The sequence below is a fragment of the Brassica rapa genome, chromosome A09 (genome assembly GCF_000309985.2).
Source record: "Brassica rapa cultivar Chiifu-401-42 chromosome A09, CAAS_Brap_v3.01, whole genome shotgun sequence".
NCBI classification, from domain to species: domain Eukaryota; kingdom Viridiplantae; phylum Streptophyta; class Magnoliopsida; order Brassicales; family Brassicaceae; genus Brassica; species Brassica rapa.
The window spans coordinates 3,205,014-3,229,397 of record NC_024803.2 but is presented as its reverse complement, the minus strand read 5'-3'; the positions used below and the strand labels follow the sequence as shown (position 1 = coordinate 3,229,397).

Genomic DNA, 24,384 nt, shown 5'->3' with positions numbered 1-24,384 from the left:
GATAAGACATGCGCCTTGCGCATGATAAATTTATATGAAAATTATTTAAGAAATATCGTATGGAAAAAAATTTATATTATTGATCGAATTAATATATTGGGCTCTTAAACAATTTTTTAAAACTTTTTTTGTTAATTACATAATTTGTTTACTAATGAAATGATCACATTTTTAAAATTATTTTGGGTTAAAAAATTATTTATAGCATAAAAACCTAACGTTTAGGCCGAAGAATCTCATGCCTACTATTTGGTTACAATGAAACTATGTCAGCTCGGTTTTATATCATGATTTAGCAATTTAAAAGTTAATTATAGTTATGAGAAATTTACGTTCACGTGTCAATTCTATCTATCTTCGATATTTTTTTCTTTTTTGTGTCATTTTAGTTATTGGTCGATATAAATATTAATTTTTTGAGTTTATACTCATTTCTTTCTTTTATTTTGGCATGAGATTTAGAAAATGCTTAAGATTCAAAATTATTAAAGAGATACATATTTAAGTTAAGATCTGCGTCTTGTGTAGAATAAATACTTATTATATTTTTCTGCATATTATGAAATAATAAAATACTTATTTTATATTTTTCTGCAAATTATGAAATAATAAAATAACAATTATATATTAAATAACTAAGAAATCAGTTACTATTATGTAATAAATTGGCTTGCACATATACATCAAATGACCGCTCTTGTTTATTCGCAATCATTTTAGAATAAATAAATCAAAATAATCAATCTTATCTATCGTATATGATATATAATTAAATTTAAACGATATGAAGTATATATATATATATATTAACAAAAACACCTATTAAATAAAATTATTTATTTATATGATTTTATAATCATTATATCTTATTATAGAAAAAAAAATTAAACATTGATCACAAAAGTTTATGTGAGACTTTTAACAGTTTTCGTAATTTATACTCGTTTTAAAAATTTAAAATACAACATATACAAAAAAAATCTAAATTTTAATATATGACTAATGTAATTGTGTAATTTATTTTAATAGTAAAGAATTAAACAAAAATGATAGAAAACATACATATTATTAGCAAATTTTTATTATTTAAAATCATTAATTACTATATACAGTATATCATAATCACATTAGATAATTCCGTAGGTTTTATTTAAGGAAATAATATATAATAAATTGTCACCTTGCTTTAGTTAATATCATATGATATCATATAGTTGGTATTAAATGTTTCTATTGAAATATAAAAATTGAATTGGACCAACATATTTTTAAATTTTAATGTGAGGCTGACACGTATGACTAGTTAACTACCTAATTGATTGACACATAAGTAAGAAGTTTTTTTTAATTATTACAAAATTGAGTTTATATCTTTTCAAATGTTCTTCAATTAATATATAGGGGATAGTGATGTTTTGTGATTGTAATATAGAAATGAAGTTATGATTGAAGTAGGGCCTCAATTATTTTGGCTCACATGCAAATTACAAGGTGTAAGCATAAAAAAACGTTCTATAAGTCTTCAAAATACAAATGATCAACTCATGCACATTTGCTTTCAAAAATTCTATAGAATTCTTTGTATTTATACTCTCGTTCAACAACCAGCATTGGGGGAAATGTTGATTAATAATCATTTTTGGCTTTGTGTAACATCGGTAATTCATTCTTTTATATGTGATATTTACATTTCGGCATTAATAGGGACATGAAACCGACATGTGTACTGAAAATATATTAACACGTGGCTAGTATGTATCCATTTCTATGTGGCCAAGATACTTCTGTATAATTAAAAAAAAAACATATGTTCGTCCCTTTTCATAAAGGGAAATACATAAAATATTGTAAATGATAATTTCCGTGTAATATTACTGAAATTATTACTAATTAAAAACCTATTTGTCAAAGAAAACAATCCCCAATAAATCAATAATTTTTAGTAAAAACATTAATAAATTGGAATTAAAAGATAGCATCAAAATTTTGAATAGTTTATAGAGTCGGACCGAAAATATAGGTATTTCTTATCAAACTATAAATCAGAGAAAGGGAAGCCATATACGCATCAATCAATCAAGCTAATAATAGCCGACATTATATGCAAGTTACTTTCATCTCATCTTTTAATTTTGGCTTACAAAAAACTATATAATTGCTAACATGTGTCACATCTTTTTCACCAGTCTTGATATTCACATATCCAATAATAAGTCCATGATCATGAGCATCATATTCATATAAAGGCTAAAAGCATGTTAAAATTTCCATTACCGCTCATATGTACAATATAATCTTACAAGTTAGATTTCCTTGACTAATAATAAAATCTCAAATGTATGGTTTTTATTTTCTGAATCAGATATCTGCTTGGCTCTTCTTATCCCTTGCATGGCTTTTCCAGTTTTATGAACACTGTCAGCAACAAGGGTCCCTTCTTCTGCAAGCACCAACTCAAAAGCATCCCTCGTGTGGATTATATATTGGGATATTGTCAGAAGAGTACACAAATTCGAATTTCGTATTTCGCCATCTTACAAGACAATGGTCCCTTCTTCTACGCGTATGACTTCTTTCTTTTTATAGTAACCGATGACCAAGAATCGAGATATATAATAATTTAGGAATGGAACTTATAATCGTTATATTAATTTCTTTGAAACTAAGTCTGATGACGTAAGAAAAATTCTAACCATTTTGCAATATATCAATTTCATTTATAAACATATAAATGACGATCTCAGAAACAAAAGATGAATTTAGAGTCAATTGTTAAAAGAATCTGTCAGAAAAAAATTCATTAAATTAATTAGTTAAAAATTCAAGAAAGAAGAACATGCATGTAAATTAGTCTTCTTTCATGCACGGAAACCTGAACTCGCAGATTGGTCTTTCTCACATGCTCTCCTCGTTCTAATATTACATCTTCCAATTTTCATACGTCATTTTCAAAACTGCATGTGGGAAATCGATTATGAGAAGTAAAAAAATTGAATATGAGAGAACTGTTGACAAGTGAAGCACACCTTGATCTCTGTTTCTAAAGGAGACAACGATGGACTGCCATTCTAAGATGAATTGTCTCATTCGCACATTTTCACTTGTAATTCGGTTTCATCAATAGTTCAATACCTTAACCAGCTAAAGCTAGAGAAGTTTTTGGCACAGAGATAGACCAGTCCTAGTTTCAACTTCTGAAGATAGACAAAACAAATAATCTTTTTTTTGGTCGACAACTATAAAAAAAAATTTAAGTAGTTAAACAAAAAAAATCGTAATTAACAATTCAAAATATTTTAATGACGTCTCTTTTACATTTTATAATCAAATAAGTATGAACCCTTTCGAGATTCGACTATTTTTATTTTTAACATACAATTAAACTAGTTTTCAAACGGATTAAATTTCTTTCAAAATAGTGTTCTAAGTTATATAAATTCATATAGTTTAAAGTTTAAACACAAATCATACTCTAATTACATTTTTGATTATATAACTTATTAAAGTCAATTTATGAATATTATCATATTCATAAACTATTCGCCGTTTCTTACAATAATAACATGGTGGGTTCACTTGTAATATAAAACCCAAAGTTAATTGAAAAATGAATTACTGTTATATTTGAGACATATACATATATGTAAACTTATAATACAAAAAGAAATATTGACTTTCACGCATGCGTCATGTTGTCCGGAATCACTTTTCCGAAAAAGAAGTCTCTACTCGAACTTGGTAAGAATAACTTCTCCTTCATGAAAAAATAAAACACCATCCAACTATACCGGGACGTGTTTATTTTATTTTAAATAGGTTCTATTTTTGTAGTTTTTCAAAATTTCGTAACCAGTAATAACTTTTCTCAAGCAAAGGTAGCATAGTGGTAAATAAAAATAATTTGAAACTCTATTAAGATCAAAGTCATGACAAGTAAAAAGAAGAAAAACGAGTTACATCTTAGCACCAAAAATATATATACACACGATCGCGAAAATTTACACAACCAAAAAACATATATATACTTACATACATGACGAACATATATTATATATGTATCAATCAAATAAACTCCGGTCCGTGAATATAGATAGAAAATGAAGTACTGATTAGGATATTTCTCTAGCATATAATATAACTCTAAAGGCTCTGATCAAACGCCATGTTATGAACTTTTTGAAGATTTTTAGCATACCACTCAATGTCAGCATCATGTAGTAATGCCTCAGCGTTTTCGTTTGGTGATGACGATGCTGATGCTGATCTCCAATAGTACTTGGCAATATCTGGCTTCACCTCTGCTTCTAAACCAGTTTCTGAGCTTTGGTTGTAATGAAGTATCTCCGATGCCCATGACTTCATGTCTTGATCATGAGGATGATTCACTACATGATTATTATTATTATTGTTGATTTGGCTAGCTTCTGTGTAATTATTACCAAAGAAAGCACTGTAGATACTGTTGGTGGGAGATGGAACTGTGTTGTTGCAGTAATTGAGTTCAGGAACAGGGTTTAATGAAGTAATTGGTGTCGTAGATGATGACGTGGACATTGAAGAGATTAAAGATACGATCTGGTCTGAAACCGTATTTGAACTTAAGCAAAACGCAGCGTTTTGATTCGGGAACCACCATGAACCTGGTTGCGATGAGACGATCATTGACTGATCATGTGGATTGTTTAACAAACCCGTTGACTTTAGTACTTCGGATGACGTCAGCTTCTGATTTATGACGTTAAGAGTTTGAAGATCGCTTATTAAGGGTTTGTGTGTAGTTGGGTCGATGCCTTTTCTTCTCAGCTTCTTCTTAAGACATGAGTTCCAAAAGTTTTTGATCTCGTTGTCTGTTCTTCCTGGTAACCTAGTTGCGATCTGAGACCATCTACACAATTCAAAACGGACTCAGAATATAATGAAACATATTCCAAAATCTACATTTTAATATTTTTTTGTAATATTATGTAACATGTTGCTAATTTTTATTAACCTGTTGCCTAACGCAGCGTGGAGCTCAATGATCAAGCATTCTTCGTCTTGAGAGAAAGCTCCCCTTTTTAAGTCTGGTCTCAAATAGTTTATCCACCTAAGTCTACAACTCTTTCCACATCTCTGCAAACCTATATGATCATACCAAATGCATATATATACAAACATTGTAAAAGATATATATACAATTTTCTTAACTTTTCAAAGATAAGAGCCCATGATGGAAGCCAAACCTGCGAGCTTGGGGACAGAACTCCAACAGCCATGACCATGTCTACTTATGTAATTGAGAAGTTTTTCATCTTCTTCAGGAGACCAAAGGCCTTTTCTAAGCTTTTGCTTATAACAACAAGAATGTCTTCCCATTTCTATATGTAATGAATCAACAAGAAGCTATAGATTGTTGCAGAGATATAGAGTTTATGATCTGTGAAGGTTCTATAAGGTAGAAGAGGAAGGAAGAAGATGGAGAAATTATTATAAAAATGAGAGTAAATGTGATTGGCGACTCTGGTGTAACGTCACTTCTGTTTTATAATCGTTGTGTGAATTAATCGACACCTTTTATGGGACCACAATATATAGAATATCAAGAGATGAACTAAAAACCTAGTTAAAAACAAAAAACTATTTGATTCCTTTACAATATAGAAAGAAATCGCAGCTTATACTTTAGAGATCAAACTGGTAAACTATTATTACTACAATTTAATAAACAATTTGATTTTATAAAATAGTAAATACTACGTTTGATTTATCATGAATGTTGTTTTATGAGTTTTTACACTCATAATCATATTTAAATTTACCCCCCCCCCCTCTCAGTATAATTGTGGTGTGAAAAATCTATATTCTTTTATCTCCCCTTTGTTTTTCTTTTTATGAGCAACATAATTTTATAAAATAGTATGATTTCAGAAAGTGTTATTGGTTTATATATTTTGATTGATTTAGAAAGAGAAAAAGACTAGGATAGCACCAAACCAAGTTTATGTTCCCAAAGTAGCACCCAAGGTTCAAAGTCACAAAAATATGTTTCATTAAAGAGGTAAATATACACTTATACCCCTTGGGTTAATTAATCCAAACTTTAGGGTTTAGAGTTAAGGGGTGAGGTTTTGGAATTAGGGTTTAAAATTTTATAAAAAAAATATTAAAATAAAAAATAAAAATTTTAAAAACAGTTTTAAAAAGTATTTTTAAATTATAAAAGGAAAATATGAAAAAAAAAATTTCGAAAAAAAAATTATAAAAATTTCGAATCTGAAAACATATAATCTGAAACTATAAAAAAAAATCTTCTTTTCATTTTTTTAATTTTTATTTTATTTATTTTTATTTATTTTTGTTTGTTTATTTAATTTTAAACCAAGGGTATTAGAGATATTTTACCCTTTAATGAATGTCATTTTTGTGACTTTTTCCTTCTAGTGCTATTTTTGAGACATAAACTTCAAAATGTGCTATTATTGACAATTGCCCATTTAGAAATCCATACAGTATTTATAAATCCAAGTAAAATATACAAATTTTTAAATTCTCTCGGATTTGAACCTTTGTATTTTTAACAAAGAAATCCTTGCAAACTCATTCAAATACATCAAATCTATTAGTAAATCCGTATGATTGAATAACACTTGATTTGAATTAAAATTTATGAATCATTAAACGAATAACATATAATTTCAATACATATTTTAAAATCATAAAACCAATAACACTAGATTTAGTTTAGATTTTCAAATTGATCAAAATACACTAACCAATAACTGATAAAATAGTATATACTACGTTTGGTTTATCATGAATGTTGTTTTATGAGTTTCTACACTCATATTCATATTTAAATTTTGCCCCCCCCCCCCCCCCCCCCCACCCCCTTTCAATATAATTGCGATGTGAAAAAAAAATCTATATTTCTTTATCTCCCCTTTGTTGTTCTTTTTTTTTGAATAAAAGTAAAAATAAAGGGGAATCCATCGGTCAACAACAGACTCATTTCATGAATTGTACGTACCTAAAATTATTTGTCGCCCTCAAAGATAAGAAATTTCAATATTCTCTTTTTTTACAAAGAAATACTATTTTGATAGATTATTACTTTTCCTACATTGATTTCAGAAGAGACAGCTTGATGTCCAGAGAATGTAAAAGAGTTGTTCAATTTAAGTACGCAAAGTGGTGGTGGAAAAATAGCCATAAATGTTTCCACTATGCAATAATTTGGTCGCGTAACCACTAATATTCTAATTTATATAAACATTAACTAATTCTAATAGTTACCGACTTTTTTCTGACTTGTAATTTGGGCATGTTTATAAACAAGAACAACAATAAAAGTCTAACTGATGAAGAAATAAAAAATGAATAAAAATAAAAATGATAAAGTATGTTCTTTCCCAAAGTAGTGAGAAATATTTTTTTTTATAATTCCCTATAAAAATGAAATAGGGATAAAACAATATCTATATATGGTGTACTTTTTAGAAATGATAAATTTTTATTTTTTTTTCCATTTCCATGATCACTAATTACACCATAAGTGTTTAAAACATATATTATGGTAGCAAATGTGTTTTCATTATTACCGTAATATAGGAAAGAGAACGGTTTTTAAATAATATTATCATGATTAGTTAAAAGAACTATGTTGTATACTATAAAAGCCCTTTATCAAAAAAAAACTATGTTATATACTCTGTTTGTTTAAGAAAGATATATGTTTCTGGAGAAGAAAAAAAATTATATTTCTATATATTTTAATTAGGTAATAATTAATTATAACTAGTATATTAAAAAAAAAATCTTTGTCATATTTTTAATTAAAATGATTGAAAATAGATAATCACAAAATGATTTCTTTGTAATTAAAATTTAATATATTTCTTAATATTTACAAAATTCTGAAATAACTTAAGTCTAGTCTTGAGAAATTATAATTCATCAGCTAGTTTAAGGATATCATGACAACGAAAAAAAGAACACACTCAATCTCTTTTATGTCCAACCTGTATCTATTGACATATTGTTGTAACCAGACGTAATCTCATGGTTTACCTCAAGCTAATCATAAAATGAAGAATGAGATACTATATCATTTCAATTGGAATTGAAAAAAAAAATAGCAGTAATGGAAGTGACCCAGTTATTTATTTATTTATAACATGCACTAAGTTGGCCGATGCCAAGCTCGTTTGTCGGTTTCCAGTTTTATTAAATACGTCTAGTTTTCTTTTACGCAAGTAGTAAGTGGAGTTAATTGGTTGTATAAAGGGTCCGAATGGTGACCGCGGATTTGGTAAAATAAGCGGGGCGGAATTTGGGTGCGGGACGGTTCAACTGCGGTTCGTGCGTTTTGCGGGATAAGTGCGGTTTTGATAAAATTAGCGGTGCAGAATTGTGTTGATTGGTGAAAATCTAAAGTGCGGAATTAAACAGTTAAGAAAATTTAAATAATGTAAAATAGATATATATCAATATATTTAATATAATTAAAATTAAAATTGTTTATGTAGTGTTATGTATATTAAATTTTATTTATTATTTAGAAAATTTTAAATAACAAAATTCATCTCAAACAAATTTTGATATATATATTAAAAAATTATTTTCATCTGTGTTTATAATCTATATTCTAAATTTTAGTAGGCTTTGGCATTTTACTCGAACCAGAACCAACCCAAAAATACAAGTTTGGATCCGGGTCTGGACCTAGACTAAACTACCTATTGGATATAATTTTTTTGGATCCGTGAATCTCGGTTCAAGTTTGGGTAGACCCAAGACCCGATCCGACCGGATACCCAAAATACGCAAAACTCATAATATATAGTAGGTATATTTGAGTGTATGTTGTATTTCTGGTATTACATGTATTTTTTTTTTCAGATTCAGGTTTTTGGGGTATAGTTTTGGGTTTAGGATAAAATTTTAGAATTTTAGAAATATAACTAGGTACTATTATTTCTAATGTGTTTGGATAACCAATTATTTTTGTAGCATATATATATATTAAAATAGCTAAACAGATGTGTAAATGAAAAATGTATATATTTTTAATATATTTTAATATATATTAAAATAGTTACACAAATGTATATATATTATAAAACTTACAAAACCGCAGACAAATTGAAAAATCTTCAAATGACATTTTTCATGAAAACATGAAATATTATTTTAAAATTTTGGTTGGCCAATTATTTTTGTAACAAATATATATTAAAATACTTCAATTAGTACGTAAGGTTTTCATGTAACAGGTGAATATTATTAATTGAATGATGATAGTACGTAAGTGCTACAGTTAAAAACGCACTTCAACCACACCAAAATCGAAGATGCTATAAAACAAGTGCGTTATTTTACGTGATAGAACAAACAAAAAGATTTTTTTGCTGAGTGCGGTATTTAAACAAAACCGCCTTTTTAGTTTTGTAATTGCTGATTGGTGATATTTTGAAAATCGCACTTGTACTGTATCAATTCCGTCCCGCCCCGCAAACCCCATTCATAACCAAAGTATATATTGGTATGTATTTAAGTTAATGTGCATAGAAAGTCACGGTGATGTTTCTATGGTTTCTAATAGCCGCCTTCCAAATGATTGAGCATTTAAAGTTTTCAAGTTAGAGAGGTTGACGTTGACTTTGTTTTATTTCCGAGAAGCCATGTTCATGGGAGTAGGACTTGCCGACTTGCCTCTTTCAAGGTCCTAGCGGAATATTGACATGAAAGTATGTACGAAGAGGTGGAAAATCAATAGCTATAAAAATAAGAAGAAAACAACAATCATGTAGCCGTATGGTCCAATAGTTTTGTTATAGCAGTCAAATATCATTATTTATTACAAGAAATGAGCTGTAATTAACCATGCAATATGTTGGAGGTGGAGTTTTTTCAAAGAAAAAAACATTTTGGAGGAAATGTAGTAAGGTTTTAGACCTAATGCATTGATATTCTTTAGATTATCGTTGACAATAATGATAAAAGAAAAAAAAAAGGATTTGGCTCACTTCCCAGATTAGTCGGGCACTTTGACAAAATTTGTATATCTGTTAGATTAGGGTTTATTATGGGCTTCCAATTCAAAACTAATTGGCAATTAGCGGATTGGCCCTAACCCTTTATATATTACTTATTGTCCCATTGATTTTCCAATGTGGGATACATATCCCTTAATACCCCTCCTCGAGATGATGGCTCTTATCGGCCAGAAATCTCGGAAATTTTTTTTAAGACAGTTATACTCGGTCGAGCGAGTCAATTACGACCTATATATCCGGTCGGGTAGGGTTAATATTAATTAGGGGTTTAACTTATTAGGATCTGGGCTCTGATACCATGTTAGATTAGGGTTTATTATGGGTTTCCAACTTAAAATTAATTGGCAATTAGTGGATTGATCCTAACCCTTTATATATTACTTAATGTCCCATTGGCAATAATGATCATAAAGAGCTGCACACATTTTAATTCATGAACTCTTTAAGAACGCGTAGAAATCAATATGATTAATTTAAAAATCGTACATCTTATATCAATATGTTGTTTAGTTATATTCATATTGTATTTTTCATCTATACTAACATTCTAATTATTGCAGAGTTCTATAGCTGCAAAATGAAAAGTTCGTTTTTGGTCATGTTGGAATTGAGGCAAAAAGAAGAAAGATATTTGACGCAAAGTCAAAACAGTATTAAATAATTTAACATTCAAAACCAACATGTCAATGACTCTATAGTTATTTGTTTCCAAAAACTCACAAATAGTTAAAACAAAACCCAATGATGAAAAATGTGGAGACGGATAAAAGAGGCCGAAAATAAAGCGAGAGAGAATCATTTTGTAGTAGTATGATGATTGCAAAAGTGGGACAAAAACAGAAAGCTCATGATTTGGTCACGAGAATATATATATATAAATAGTTTCCTTGTTCTAAGTACAAAAAACCTTGCTTAGAGAAGCAAGTAGTGAAGAAAGCAAGTAGTGGAGAAAGAGATTGTTAAAACATCACTTTCTATCGTGTCCAATTCCAGAATGTGTATGGCGTAACGTTTTTGTTTCCTCGTATATTTTTCATGAATACTAATGTTGAGGGGGGGGGGGGGGGGGGGGGGGGGGGGGAGGGGGAATACTAACCTAAATCATCATCTACTAAAAAATTCTACCATAACTTTTAGGTAAACTGTATGGTTCGTTAAACATGGCATGCACATGCAAAACGTAGATATAAATCCACGACGGTTGGAGTGAAAACATACAAGAGAATAACATAGTTGAATTTCATGATAGTCGATAAGTTGACGGAATACTGTCATACAAACCGACTATTAGATGAAGTTAATATCCATAAACCACTGGTGAGTATGAATTGTGAAATTAACTGCTGCAACTAACTCATTCTATATCAAACAAACTTGATTAAATTTGAGTTAGAAGTATAACTCAAAATGTTACAAATCATGAATTACCTAAAAGAATTTTGAATAAATGTTTGAATTAGAATATTGTGTTATACTTGAATTACAATTTTGAGTTATCCTCTTCGTACAATTGATATTTCAAGTGATAACATCAAACAAAATCTCATGTATTAGAAGTTGAGTTAATATTTTTGCATTTTGTTAGCTAACTTACGGTTACATTATGATTTTTAATAATTTTATTTTTAATACACTACATACAATGATTGTCTCACGTTACTTATCATTAGTTGATAAATCTTTTTTTTTAATGTATAGTTATTACCTAATTAGTCAAAGATTTTATAAACTTTTTTCTTTTATTTTAATTATTTAAATAAAATTATTTTTATAAAATCTAATTTTTAATTCTACTTAGTAACTGAAAATTTCATAAATTAAATTTAAATATATATATTTTTTATAATATATGCATAAATTTAAGTATATTTCCTTAATTTATATATTTATTTTTTCTTAATCATTTTATTAAATATATAATAAATGTTATTATTGACATTTATATATTTTTAAAAAGTTGTGCATACTATATTTTATAAATAAAAAATATTACCAATTAATTATGTTGCGAAAATAGTTATTCATATTTATACAGTAAATTTACTACATAAATCTATAACTTTTCTCCTATATAAGTTTTACTGCAAATTACAATACATCAATCTATAATTTTTATTATAACTCAACGCTAATACTCTACAATCGGAGCCGTCTTTTTTGACAGTTTGTTTGTGTTTCTATATGTTTTTTCTTTTTTGTAAAAAAAAGAATTAAACTCGGATCTATTAAAGATACAGATCTAACCTCTGGGTGGGAGGTGCAGCCCACAGATAAATCATCTCCCGGGTATTCAAATGGACCGAAATGCAGTAACCATATCCGTGTAAGATGATCAGGAAAATATGACTTAGTTTCGCATGGTAGATGGATCTATATGTTACAATATGTTACAATGCTTAAATAATATAACATGGAGCGCAAATAAATTTGCAAACAAACAGTTGTGACTAGTTCACAAAACCTAATTATTCTTTGGTTTTGATTCAGGCTGAGGACAAAACAATAAGAACGCGTTGTTTAAGTTTCCAAAATTTTGAAGTTTCAGTTGACAGTTGTATCACAACTACTATTCATTGGTTATGTACTTGACGTTCTGCCACGGCATGACGTACGGCATTAACACAAAGATGGAGGTATTCGCCGACGGAGAGATATTAGCAGATGTCAAATGTCATCAAGCATGAGATCCCAAATCGCTGAAGTCAAAAATTTACCATCAAACATGATTAGTGATCATCACTCCTTTTTATAATCACGGAGGTTAGGTAATAATTATTTATTATATCTCCTTCTAAAAGAAAACCACGCAATTAATTTATGTTATTCTCATTCTCTTTTACTAAGAAAAGGTATTCTACTTTACTTGATTTCAGCACATAACGAAAGAGGCAATTTTGAAAAATTGGGTCCACGATAACGGACTCTTTGAATTGATTTCAAAAGTTTTAAATAATACTCCCTCCGTTCCTAAAAAAGTCATGTTTTATAAAAAAAAAAATTTTAAAAATACATTTTCATATTTTCAGTGCATAAATTAAATGTAAATTGTACATTTCAAAAATATAATTGTAATTAATAAAATTCTATTGGTAAAAATTTGTGGGAAATAGTTGATTACAGAAAATAATGTATTGGTAACTAAAATTTGATATATGTTTTTAATAATTATGAAAATCTTAAAATATGAATCTTTTAGAGAGATGGTAGGGAGTATTGTTTAGTGAAAAACATTTCACGTCAATAAGGGTCTGACTGGTTTAAACGCAGCGGTTGCGGTTGCGGTTGTGGGAGTTTGCGGATGCGGGCGGTTGTGGTTTCTAACAGTTTTAAGAGATTTGTATGACTGGTACTGTGGTTAAAAATTGGTGCGTTTGTGGGAGATTTATGACTGGTTAACTACCAAATGCGGTAACTGTCAAATAATAAATTAATAATATTTATATTTAATATACTTTTAAAAATATCAAAAATCATAAAATTATAATAAATATAAAATTTATATTTAGAAAGTTATACTTTTAATTTTTTTAAAAAAAATTTGAAATTATTTTTACTATAAAATTTTAGAATATTAATTAAAATATAATAGATATATTTTAGTATATTTATAATTTCAATTTTAAATTTTTTATTAAATATTTTTACTTTTGTATATATATTGTTTTTTTATATAAAAAAAATTTACCTTCCCGCAACCGCAAACGCTAGCTGGAGTTAGCTTTTGAATTTATGAGGTTCGGAGCGGTTTGAAGCGGTTTAGAACGATTTGAGTGATTGTTGTAAACCGCCGACAACCGCTACCAACCGCAAAAGCTGCGTTTGCGGGTGGTAGCGGGAAAACCAGTCGCCCCCTAAATAGTTGTGACAAATGCTATTAAGTCTAAACTAATGATTTCTTTTTTTCTCGTAACCAAACCTCATTACCTTCGGATTCAAACAAGATATTATAATTAGAAATAAGATGGTTTATTTTCTATTAAACCGCCAAAAGTGCTATAAACAAAATCAATTCAAAAATTTACATGATTATTATAAGTGAAAGATATCTGAAACTTCGATATACATACTAGATTCAAGTATACATTACCAAAAAAGTATACATACAAAGTTTTCCTTTTTTCCCAACTGATTCGGGAGACTTTTATGTCTCTCTATAGTGGTATATATAAATCTTTAGTTCTAAGTAAAGCAAAAGCAATAATTATAGAGTTTAAAGAGTAGTTTGAAGTTTTAATTAACAGAAGGAATTGTAATGAAAAAGTTAGAAAGATTTTTAAGGAGGTGACATGGATTTTCAAAAGATAAAAAAGAACTAATAATTTTTTTTCTTGGACAAAATAAAAAAGAACTAATAATAAAAAGTGTTTTTGTCTAGTTGAAAAGTATGACCCATGATCCTACTCATGCATAATTACATTAAGTAGGACCTTAACTCATTTTCCACATACCTTCCTTTTCATTTTTTTTCTTTGTCTAATCGAGTTCTTATTTTTACATATTTGCATCCATATTCATAAATTCATAGAACTCACATGTACTACGTACTGGTTTAGACTTTAACAATTTGCGTCTCTAATTTTTCATTCTACTCAAAGTTTTTTTTTTATTAACATGGAGTATCCCAAACTTATTATTTAATAGTCCAGACTAATTTTTAAGCAAAAAGACTATTTCTCTACATATTCAAATATACCATAAACAATAGACTTATATATGTGTGGTCATATAGTGAAATGCTTTCGAACCCGGATTACTTAGCAAATCTAAAGCATGGTTACTCAAAGTTTATTATTCAAAGTCGGTGTTCCTGAAAACTAACTGTATGAAAAAACTAAATTTATATGAGTTAAAGATTAACATACATATAGTAGCAACTAGCAATCATAAAAAGGTATCTTGTCTGGTAGAAAAAAAAAACATGAGCCATCACATGAATAGTTACATAATGTGTTTGGTAATTAATTAAGTGGGGATGAAATAATACAATAATAGTCAATCTTTGATTAGCCACACTCTTCATTACTTAAGTCTTTTTCTGCATCCTCACTTTCTTAAACCTTCCCATCTAGTCACTCTCTTTTTCCTTTCTGTAAGTCTATGTCTCAATAATAAGGATCGAACTCTCTTTTCCCCAATCTAACCTATCTTTTTCAATCCTTTAATTATCTTCCAATATAATAATTATTATGAATTTGTGACGCGTATCAGCTCCTTATTTGATCATTTTCTCTAATTTCAGTTTATTATGCACACATTTCATACGATTTTATTTGTCAGCCACGCAATACTTGTTAGTGTCCACACGAAAGAAAAAAAACTGGCAATACTTGTTAGTCACGAAAGAAATTATTAAAAAACTGGCAAGGCAAATTCTTTTTTTTTTTTTTTTGTCACTGAAATTATATTAAGTAATGCTGAAAAAGGTTTAATGGGCCTGGCCCATATTCATTACAGACAAACGGAGAGACGCTTTAGCTAACTGATCGCAGATAATATTTTTCGATCTTGGAACATGAAAAAAGGAGATAGAGGCGAAAGCAGTTGAGATTGATCTGATGTCAGAAACGATACCAATAATCTCTTTTCTCTGCGATAAACCGTTGATTGCTCCAAGGAGCGTTGTGCAGTCGGTGTAGACTTTAAGATCGGAGATCTCGAGTTCTACTGCCTTTGATAGAGCTTCTCTCACCGCCAGGGCTTCTGCCACAAGAGGTGATCCGATGAAATCCTTCACAAGGGTGCCTTTCATCGTGATTGGAAGGGAGGACCCAGAGAGAGTCCATGCTAGTCCAGCTTTCTTCCTGTCTTTATCCCACGCCGCATCTGTGTTACATGTAACCGTCGTTCGAAGTTGGTGGCTCGTCGGGGCTGATGTCGTCTCTGTCTCAGGCTGTTGATGTGAGGTAAGTGCTGTGGGTTTTTGTTGAGCCAAGTTCCATTCCTTTGCTGATGCTAGACCCTTTGGGGCAAGGCAAATTCTTTTGTAAAATAAATACATGAGAAATTTTAGTATGTGATTATCGTGTGTTTTATATATTGCATTCATAAGAGAACAAACCCAAACCTAATCCAAATGATCTGATCTAAAATCGACATTACTTTAGATTGGTTTGGACTGATTCAATCCGTTTTATAAGTGTAAATTTGTAGATCAATTAATTCACTCCATTTTTAATATCATCTTGTGTTGAAAGACATACTTTATGTTGAAAGTCTGTGAAACTTCGTGAAATGAGTTAGAAACTTAGAATATATAAGTGAGACTATCCCAATCAAAATGGGTTCGTGAATTTGGCAACTATTTTTGAAGTTCGGCTAAAATGCTACTTATTTATTCATCAAAACTAATAAAACTAGCCCCTGCTAATAATATATTGCATCGAGCTTTAACAGGTTAATGGAGCTCCATAAATAGCTCTCATCCTTTAGGCCCAATGGGCTCAATAAATAGTCACTGGCAACCAGTGGCAGCAGCCCAAAAAAAGACTAGGATGAAAGCATGTTTATCAGACCAGTCACCAGCGACTTGTTTCTGTATTACTACATTTGCTTTGCGTTGTGGCCAGCGACTCGCCGAAAAGTTGAACTCGTTTTTGTTGTATCGTCCTCCTTTTTCTCCGCTTTGTTTTTGTATTACTACATTGATTACTAAAGATCAAAATGTTAGTCCTTAACAAAAGAAAAACATCACGTTAGTCCCTTTTGAATTAGAAAGAAAGTGGTTAATACCTGATACGTGCATGCTATATTTCTACTACAATTTCTAGCATAATTTTTCTTGTTAACCGATGGTGGTGTCAGGACGAAACCCAGCTATTCTCTCAAACGACAGTACTGACTACTGAGGCGAAGCTACGTTACCAAGTGTAGTGGCATGTTTTTACCCTTTTTTTTTGTGGAACCAAATATACAAGTCTTACATTTTATCGATCTTATTTTGTAGATCTCAACTTTCATTTGGTGAAACAATATTTACATTCTTAACAAAAAAATATATATATATTAATATTTCAATGGACATTGGCTCACGTGGTAAAGCTCAGCCTATGCACCCATAATATCTCAAGTACAAAACTTTTTGCATATGTATTTTTTATTATTAAAAATGCTGTACAAATCTTTTTGCATATATATTTTTTTAATATTAAAAATGCACCCACTTAATAACTTTTCTAGGTTCGCCTCTAGTATTGAATACTAATTTTTTTTAGTTAAAATTTGAAGTATGATTTTTTTTGCTCACCAAATAGTAGGCATGAAAATTAATATCTGATATCTATTGTCGGATTCAGGATGCGCTTCGAAAAACAGATATACAGGAGTTTAAATCTGCATCGGGATAGTACTTTTACGGATCCGGATACAGATCCGAATACAGATTTGGCGGATCCGGATAGTGAAATTTCAGGCTCGGATCCAAATCCGGGCCTATTATATATTTTAAAAATATTAGAAATATAATTATATATATATGTATATTATATATAAATTTAATATAAATATATAAAATTTTAATTTTATTAAATTTCAATACTTTTCAATTATGTTTACAAAAAAAAAATTAAATAGTAAATAAATTATTAATTTGTTAGTTTTTATTTTAATTTTTTTTTTAAATCTGGATATCTGCGATTATTTGAAGTTTAGTCGGGATATCCTAACTCCGGATATCCGGATCCAGATATCTAAAATACTATGGATATTTGATCCGTCTCAGCTTAATTTAAGACGACGGTTTTAATATTTGTCCCAATTCCCAAATCAACTTTTACCGCTACGCACCCATGGTTAACTTCTAGCATGTTTTTTTTTTTGAACTGTAACTTCTAGCATGTTTTCAGTCCTTTTCTGCTTTTACACTCTGCGGTAGAACTTTTTATTCCGATCCTTTATTCATCTAATTATTAAATTCATATGATTCGGTATGTAAATAGATACCCAATAAAAGAAATCAAATAGCTTATAGAAAGTTAAAAATGAAATAAAATTATAGTAGGAAAAGGAAAAGAGATTTTAGATGGTTGGTTCTAGTACGAGAGACACGAAGTCATGTCTTGTCCATTTTGACAGAAAGTGTTTCAAAGCCAAATTGATGGGCGTGACTTGATCTTCAAATCATGAATCTGTTAATACAGAACAATTATACAGCCTACTTGTACTCTAGGTTTTGTCTTTTGTTTCGTGTAGGTCTAAGCATAAATAAACCATCGAAGAATATATAGATAGAATCTTGAAATAGGAGATAGCACCATTCTTGGATGATTATGTTTCTTGGTTTTTCAAAAATGTGTTGTGTTTTAAACGGATGGTCAGTAGTAATTGATCGAGAAATTACATTACAATTAGGGTTTGTTATTGATTTGGACACGTCAAAACTAATAAACGAATATTTATACCTGTACAATAATTTATGAGACAGACATACAAAATACCTATAAAATTATGTCTTTTGAAAAATTGTTAATCGTTATCTTTTTTACTCTTTCAGTTAAATTTGTTCACTTTAAATTTAATTTTGTATACTTGTTTAAAAAAAAGTTTTTTTTTTTTTTGGTAAAAAATTTTAATATTACCAAGTAATGCATCCCTAAAATCAACTCTCAGTGGATTGACTAAGGAGTATGATAAAATATTACATGATCTTCGCTATAGAAAGAACGATTGATCCCTCGTCTTCACGAAATGTTGGGCAGCGTTAAAGGTTAGTTCCATTGATGTCCACATTATTAGCAATTTGACATTTTGAATTAGATCCAGCTCAAAAATACTTGTTTTGGGTCAAAAAGTACATATCTAAAAAAAGCTAAGCCCCATATTCTAAATATATTGCAGTAGAGTCTGTAGATATGGACACCTTGCCAGTGCATCAAACATAAAAATGTAGGCATTGCGAATGTTACTATTTAAAAGTGAATGTAGATTATCGTTCGAATCTAAAACAACTCAAAACCGTTCATTGAAAAACATGAATCTTCATATTGTCTACTTGATCATTTGCTCTTCAAGTTAGGACAAACCCATAATACCCAGCTACAATGAGTTATTAGCATTTTATTTGGTTTCCACTTTCCATGAACAACCTAACTTTCGGTTTACTTTTGATGGGTTATAATTAGGAAAGTAAGCAAAAACTACATGATCTTGACTTTTTTTTCATTTATTTAAGCCCTAACAAAAAAAAGATGAAAATAGAAAACTTATAGCCATTAACTTTTAGGTATTCCCGACATATTAATTTGGATACAGGATCTAATTAATTTGATAGATTTGAATGATTCCCAAAACATATCATGTTATTTTTTCAAATACAAAACTTTTGTTGAAAGTGTGCTCCAATTATATATAAATTAAATTTTCTATTTTTGGTCGACATAGTTTAACATATTTCCTAGATAAATTTAAAATGTTTTGATATTATCACTCTCAATGACTTGTCAATTAAATTTCCTGATTTAACCAAATCTCTCTCTCGTTTGTTGAGACTTTCAAACAAATAAGAATCCATCCCATAAAAAGTTAATAATCTATAGATTTAACTCTTAAGTACTAAATCCTTCCGTTTCGTAAAAATTATCACTTTAACACATTTCATGCGGAATAAAAAATGATAAAATATATTAATGTACTCTCATTTAAGAATAATTATTTAAATAAAATGATTAAAATAAAAGTGTATTTGCTGTTTGAAAATGTAAGAAATAGATTATCTATGAAAATTGCATTTGAAAGATAGAATGACACTTTTTTGAAACAAAAAAAAAATTAGAATAACACTTTTTAAGAAAGAGAGAGAGAGAATGTAAAAAATATTTTTGTCAGTTATGAGTATGAATGGCAAACACTAAAGTAAGTGAAAACAAAATAAAATGGAGTAATTAGAAGACAAAACAACAAAATAAATGAAAAATGAAAATAGAAATTTGCGTAACTGGTTTCTCTTCAAAAACTATGAAGAAAAAATAAAATATTTTTCTCTCACATGTAGTAAACATAGTAAGAGAATAAAGTTAGATTTTCACTTGCTAATAACCTCATCAGCTGAACCTATAGTAATAGACTTACAGGTAATTTATTAACACTATTTGTGACATCCAGTCATTCTTTCGATCATCTGAGTATTGGCGTTTTTGAACATGGAATATAACCAACAGATCAAGTAAAACCTAACTTTACTTATTTGCATAAGGAGAACAATGCATCATCTCTTTATGATTATAACATCTATTTTGTTGTTTCTGCTCCTTAAATCGTTGTGTGTATTACGGCTAAAATCCGTAGAAAGTTCTGACCGCGTAGTTAACAAATCCACAGTAGAAATACCCGACTAATTTCCATCTGAACCATGGCTAAATTTCATAATTAATGTTTTCTGTTCTCTTCTCATACATTTGTTTCAAATATATATATATATATATATATATATATATATATATATATATATATATATATATAAAATAACATTTATGTTAATAAATATGATTTTATCACTAAAATATGGTGTATCAAATTTTAGGAAAAAGAAAAAAAAAAGTAAAAGGATATCAAGATATTATAATAGACAACAAAAAGTGATTGTTATCAAAATAAATAAGAAAGCTGGAAAACAAATGTACAAATACAAATAAGCAAAAGATGGCGAGCGGGAGGAAGAGGGCAAATCAAGGAACAAATGTACCTTTATGTACAAACTACAAGTGGGAAAATAGAATCATCTGCATATATTGTTCTAGATTCTACAGCTAGCTCCAAATCTAATTCTTCTTATTTAATTAATCGCAATAAATACCAAGTGCAAGTACTTCCTATAGATTATGCCAGTTCTAAAAAGAAAGGTACTTCCTATAGATCGATATACATGAAACAATAGTGTAGGATCTCAATTTTTAATACCTAGACCCGAATAATATCAATATCTAAGTACTATGTACGTATTTAACTTAAAATCAATTGGTAATAATTAGATTGATCATAATTTTTTATATATTAGTTCATTAATTCTCTAATTACCGATATGTAGAACTTTATTCATTTATTAACATCCTCCCTCACACTCAAGTGTGGACTTTCGAGGAAACAACATCCACAAAATGACCCAATATCGGATGACTTTCCGTACTAAATTTAAAGTTATCATAGGTTTACAATTTAAAATCAATTAGTGATAAGTTGATTGACCAAAACTCTTAATATTTTAGTTTATTAGTTCTCCAAACTTCTTTCATTAACAAGTATAGTTGAAATATTTATGTGGCAGTCTTCATGAACACTTAAAACGTATCTATGAAACTTCGTATGTTATTATAAATTTGACAAGTTCATTTGTAATATTAATTGTAGATAATGACTTTAAGCTGTATATAAGACATCTTATAAACAAATAATCGTAAGGACATCATCATGAACATCAAAGAAAAGATAAAATACATATAGAGCCAAACTAAACAAGCTATTAGCTTCTTCTTTTATAATTAATTCATCATAATCGTTATGATTATGATGATGGCTAGTTAGGATGAGACTGACAAGGAGGGAGAGTTTGGCGCTCGGACTCAGAGACACGAGAGGCATGGAACCTGGCGATGAAGGCAGAAGCTTTACGGTCAATACCTGGCTCAGCCACCCAATATCGCTTGTCCTCGTCGCTGGCCCATGCCTTCCTTGTGTATACGCCGTCGTCCCAGGCGTCTGCTTGAACTCTATGAGACGACCTTCGTGATTTATAGAAGCTGAAGAGAGATAATTGCTTACTGCTGTTGCCTCCCATTAGACAGAACAAGAACACACCAAGATGCAAGACAAAGGAACTGGTTTAAGTTTGTTTTAGTTTATTGTGTTTTTGTTTATGTGGAGAGATGGGGTTTGAGGATGTATTTATAGGGTGGCTGAGCAAAACAGACTTTTTTTTGTGGGAGTTTCTGTTTCCGGTTTGGTTCGAATTTGGCTCTGTTTAAAATTTACCGTGCGGACCGACATATTTTTGTATGTATCGTTTGTAATTTTTACGGGTGTAATAGTTACATTTTTGTGTAGTTAGGGTTTCCTTCGTATATTATAAAACATAATATCCTCGAAAATCAACGTCAAACTTTACTAAAATGTTTACATAACATAAACTATTTTTCTCCTCGAACACAATGATTTATGGTTTAACTCAAACCCAAGACCAGTCATGATATATAAAAAAAACGAAGTATTGCTTATAACTTTCAAAATTGTAGAAAAAATTACACATAGGATTCTAAATTTTGTAAAAAAAATACATATGCTTTTACTAAATCGATCGACTATAGTCTCCAAAATTTTAGGATTGGCTTTCTATATATTCAAACCTAGTACTAGTTAAAACAATAACCAATTCTTTTTCTATTGCATGCAGTTTCTTGTTTACGGTTAGCTACACCTACGCCTAGGGCTGTTCAATATGGTAAAACCGAACCGTACCGAACCGAACCGAACCGAAATAGACAATATGGTTTGGTTTTGGTATATACCATATAAACCGAATGGATATAATTTTATAAAAACCGTAGGATTTGGATATGGTTTGGTATATAACCGATTAAACCAAATAAACCGAACAAAACTGATTAAAAGTAGGAACATGTAAATATATATCAATTTTATAACAATACATGAAAATCTATTTGTTACATAAGTTAAATTTGTGTTAATAATTATTACCATGATTTTATAGTAATAAAAAATCTTAATTTGTAAAACACTTGAACTATAACTAAATAACAATACATCACAATTCAGACATCTTATTTTCTAAGTTTTTTTTGATCTTTTTGATTTATTTTAGTATTCACTAAACTAATATGAAGATTATAAATTTGATGGACAATAATTAATGGAAAATTTTCAATTGAAAAAACATGACTTTAATGAACACTAAATATGAAAGAGTGGAAAAACTTTTCTTTCATGTTTCTGTTTTGTTTCATATTTTTATTTTCAAAATTTCAAGCTTTGATTTTAGTTATAGATTTGATTATTTTATTTGATGGTAGAAGCATTTTTACTTTTTTGTTCATTTATTTGAACATGTAATATATTTTTAATAAATGAGTGTGTTGACAATATGACTCTAAAATTCATATAATATGATCTCAAACAAAATAATTATGTTTTTTGGTATAAAACCGAATAAACCGAAAACCGACGGTATATAAACCGAACCGAACCGAAATAAATATGGATTTAGAATGGTAGTTATATTTTACTAACCGAAATACCGAAAACCGAAAAAAACCAAACTGAAACCGAACCGATATCCGGATTGAACACCCCTAGGCTACACCTAAATTACCTCCATCAGATAATAATAATAATAGTAATAAATAATAATGTTTGTTCAAAAAAAGTAATAATAATAATAATATAATAATAAGATATATTGGTACGATTTCCTTATTTTCTAACTTGTTATACAGATAACGAGCTAAGTTATAAGTTCTTCGTTGGTTTTCCACGATTAAATAACAGAAATCAATGTCGAGAAGATCATAGTATGTAGATTATTATTCTGCAACCGGAAAGAAGATGAAGAAACGTGGAATCTGCTGTTACAAGCGGATGATTTAAGTTTATTTTATTTTGTCGCAATTCCTCCCAAAGGAATCCATCCAAGTTCTCTGTCTCTTTTAAGTCTTTTCATTTGAACTTTCTTACAAAAAATATATTAGAGTGATCGAATCAAACAAAAAAGTGTGCGTTATTTTGTGTTTCAATATGCAACGATTGTATTATTGTAATTAAAAAATCCAAACACGGTATTACTGTTTCTTTGTTGGTTCGTGCTTTTTTTTCTTAATCATATGCTTTCTGTATGTGTATCTGGCTCTCTCAAATTTCAACGAATACCAAACTTAGTTCATCTACCTAATATACTAGTCAATGTAAATAATAAAACTATTATAAGTAGTCACCAATGTTTTGGTAATCTTTACATAAAACACACACACCTTTATATATTTTTAATATGTCCTATTGTCTATCCATTAATCTCCGATAAAAGCATATTTAATGTTAATAATGGATTTCTCTCTGACTAACCACGGCAGTATCTTACCCGAGGTTTCAATTAATAATAAAAAGTCGTTGGATCACCTATATATTATCGGAATTCGAGGTAAATCTTAAGTTAACATATAAATTTTGTATCTCATTGGTATATCAGACCAATCAGTGGGTACATAAGGTTTATACCGTATATATATATATATATATAATATATATCTGTTGAATACATTGGTTAACATGCTAGATTTCTAACGTCTTAGATCATTTCTAACCTTTGTTATTTTTACTTCTATAATAACATTTAGAAGTGAAATTGTTCCAACCC

The 24,384-nt window shown here is 29.3% G+C and overlaps 2 protein-coding genes across 2 annotated transcripts; both read right to left on the bottom strand.

Moving 5' to 3' along the window:
• Positions 1 to 3,884: 3,884 nt before the first annotated feature.
• Positions 3,885 to 5,883, bottom strand: LOC103837136 (transcription factor MYB86). Its single transcript, XM_009113465.3, has 3 exons — positions 5,223 to 5,883; positions 4,991 to 5,120; positions 3,885 to 4,885 (listed from the first exon to the last, which is right to left on the bottom strand). The coding sequence occupies exons 1-3, from the start codon at positions 5,353 to 5,355 to the stop codon at positions 4,141 to 4,143; spliced, it is 1,008 nt and encodes a 335-aa protein (XP_009111713.1). The 5' UTR covers positions 5,356 to 5,883; the 3' UTR covers positions 3,885 to 4,140.
• Positions 5,884 to 15,407: 9,524 nt separating this feature from the next.
• Positions 15,408 to 22,598, bottom strand: LOC103837137. The gene has a single exon (XM_033280657.1). The coding sequence runs from the start codon at positions 21,796 to 21,798 to the stop codon at positions 21,538 to 21,540; it is 261 nt and encodes an 86-aa protein (XP_033136548.1). The 5' UTR covers positions 21,799 to 22,598; the 3' UTR covers positions 15,408 to 21,537.
• Positions 22,599 to 24,384: the final 1,786 nt, after the last annotated feature.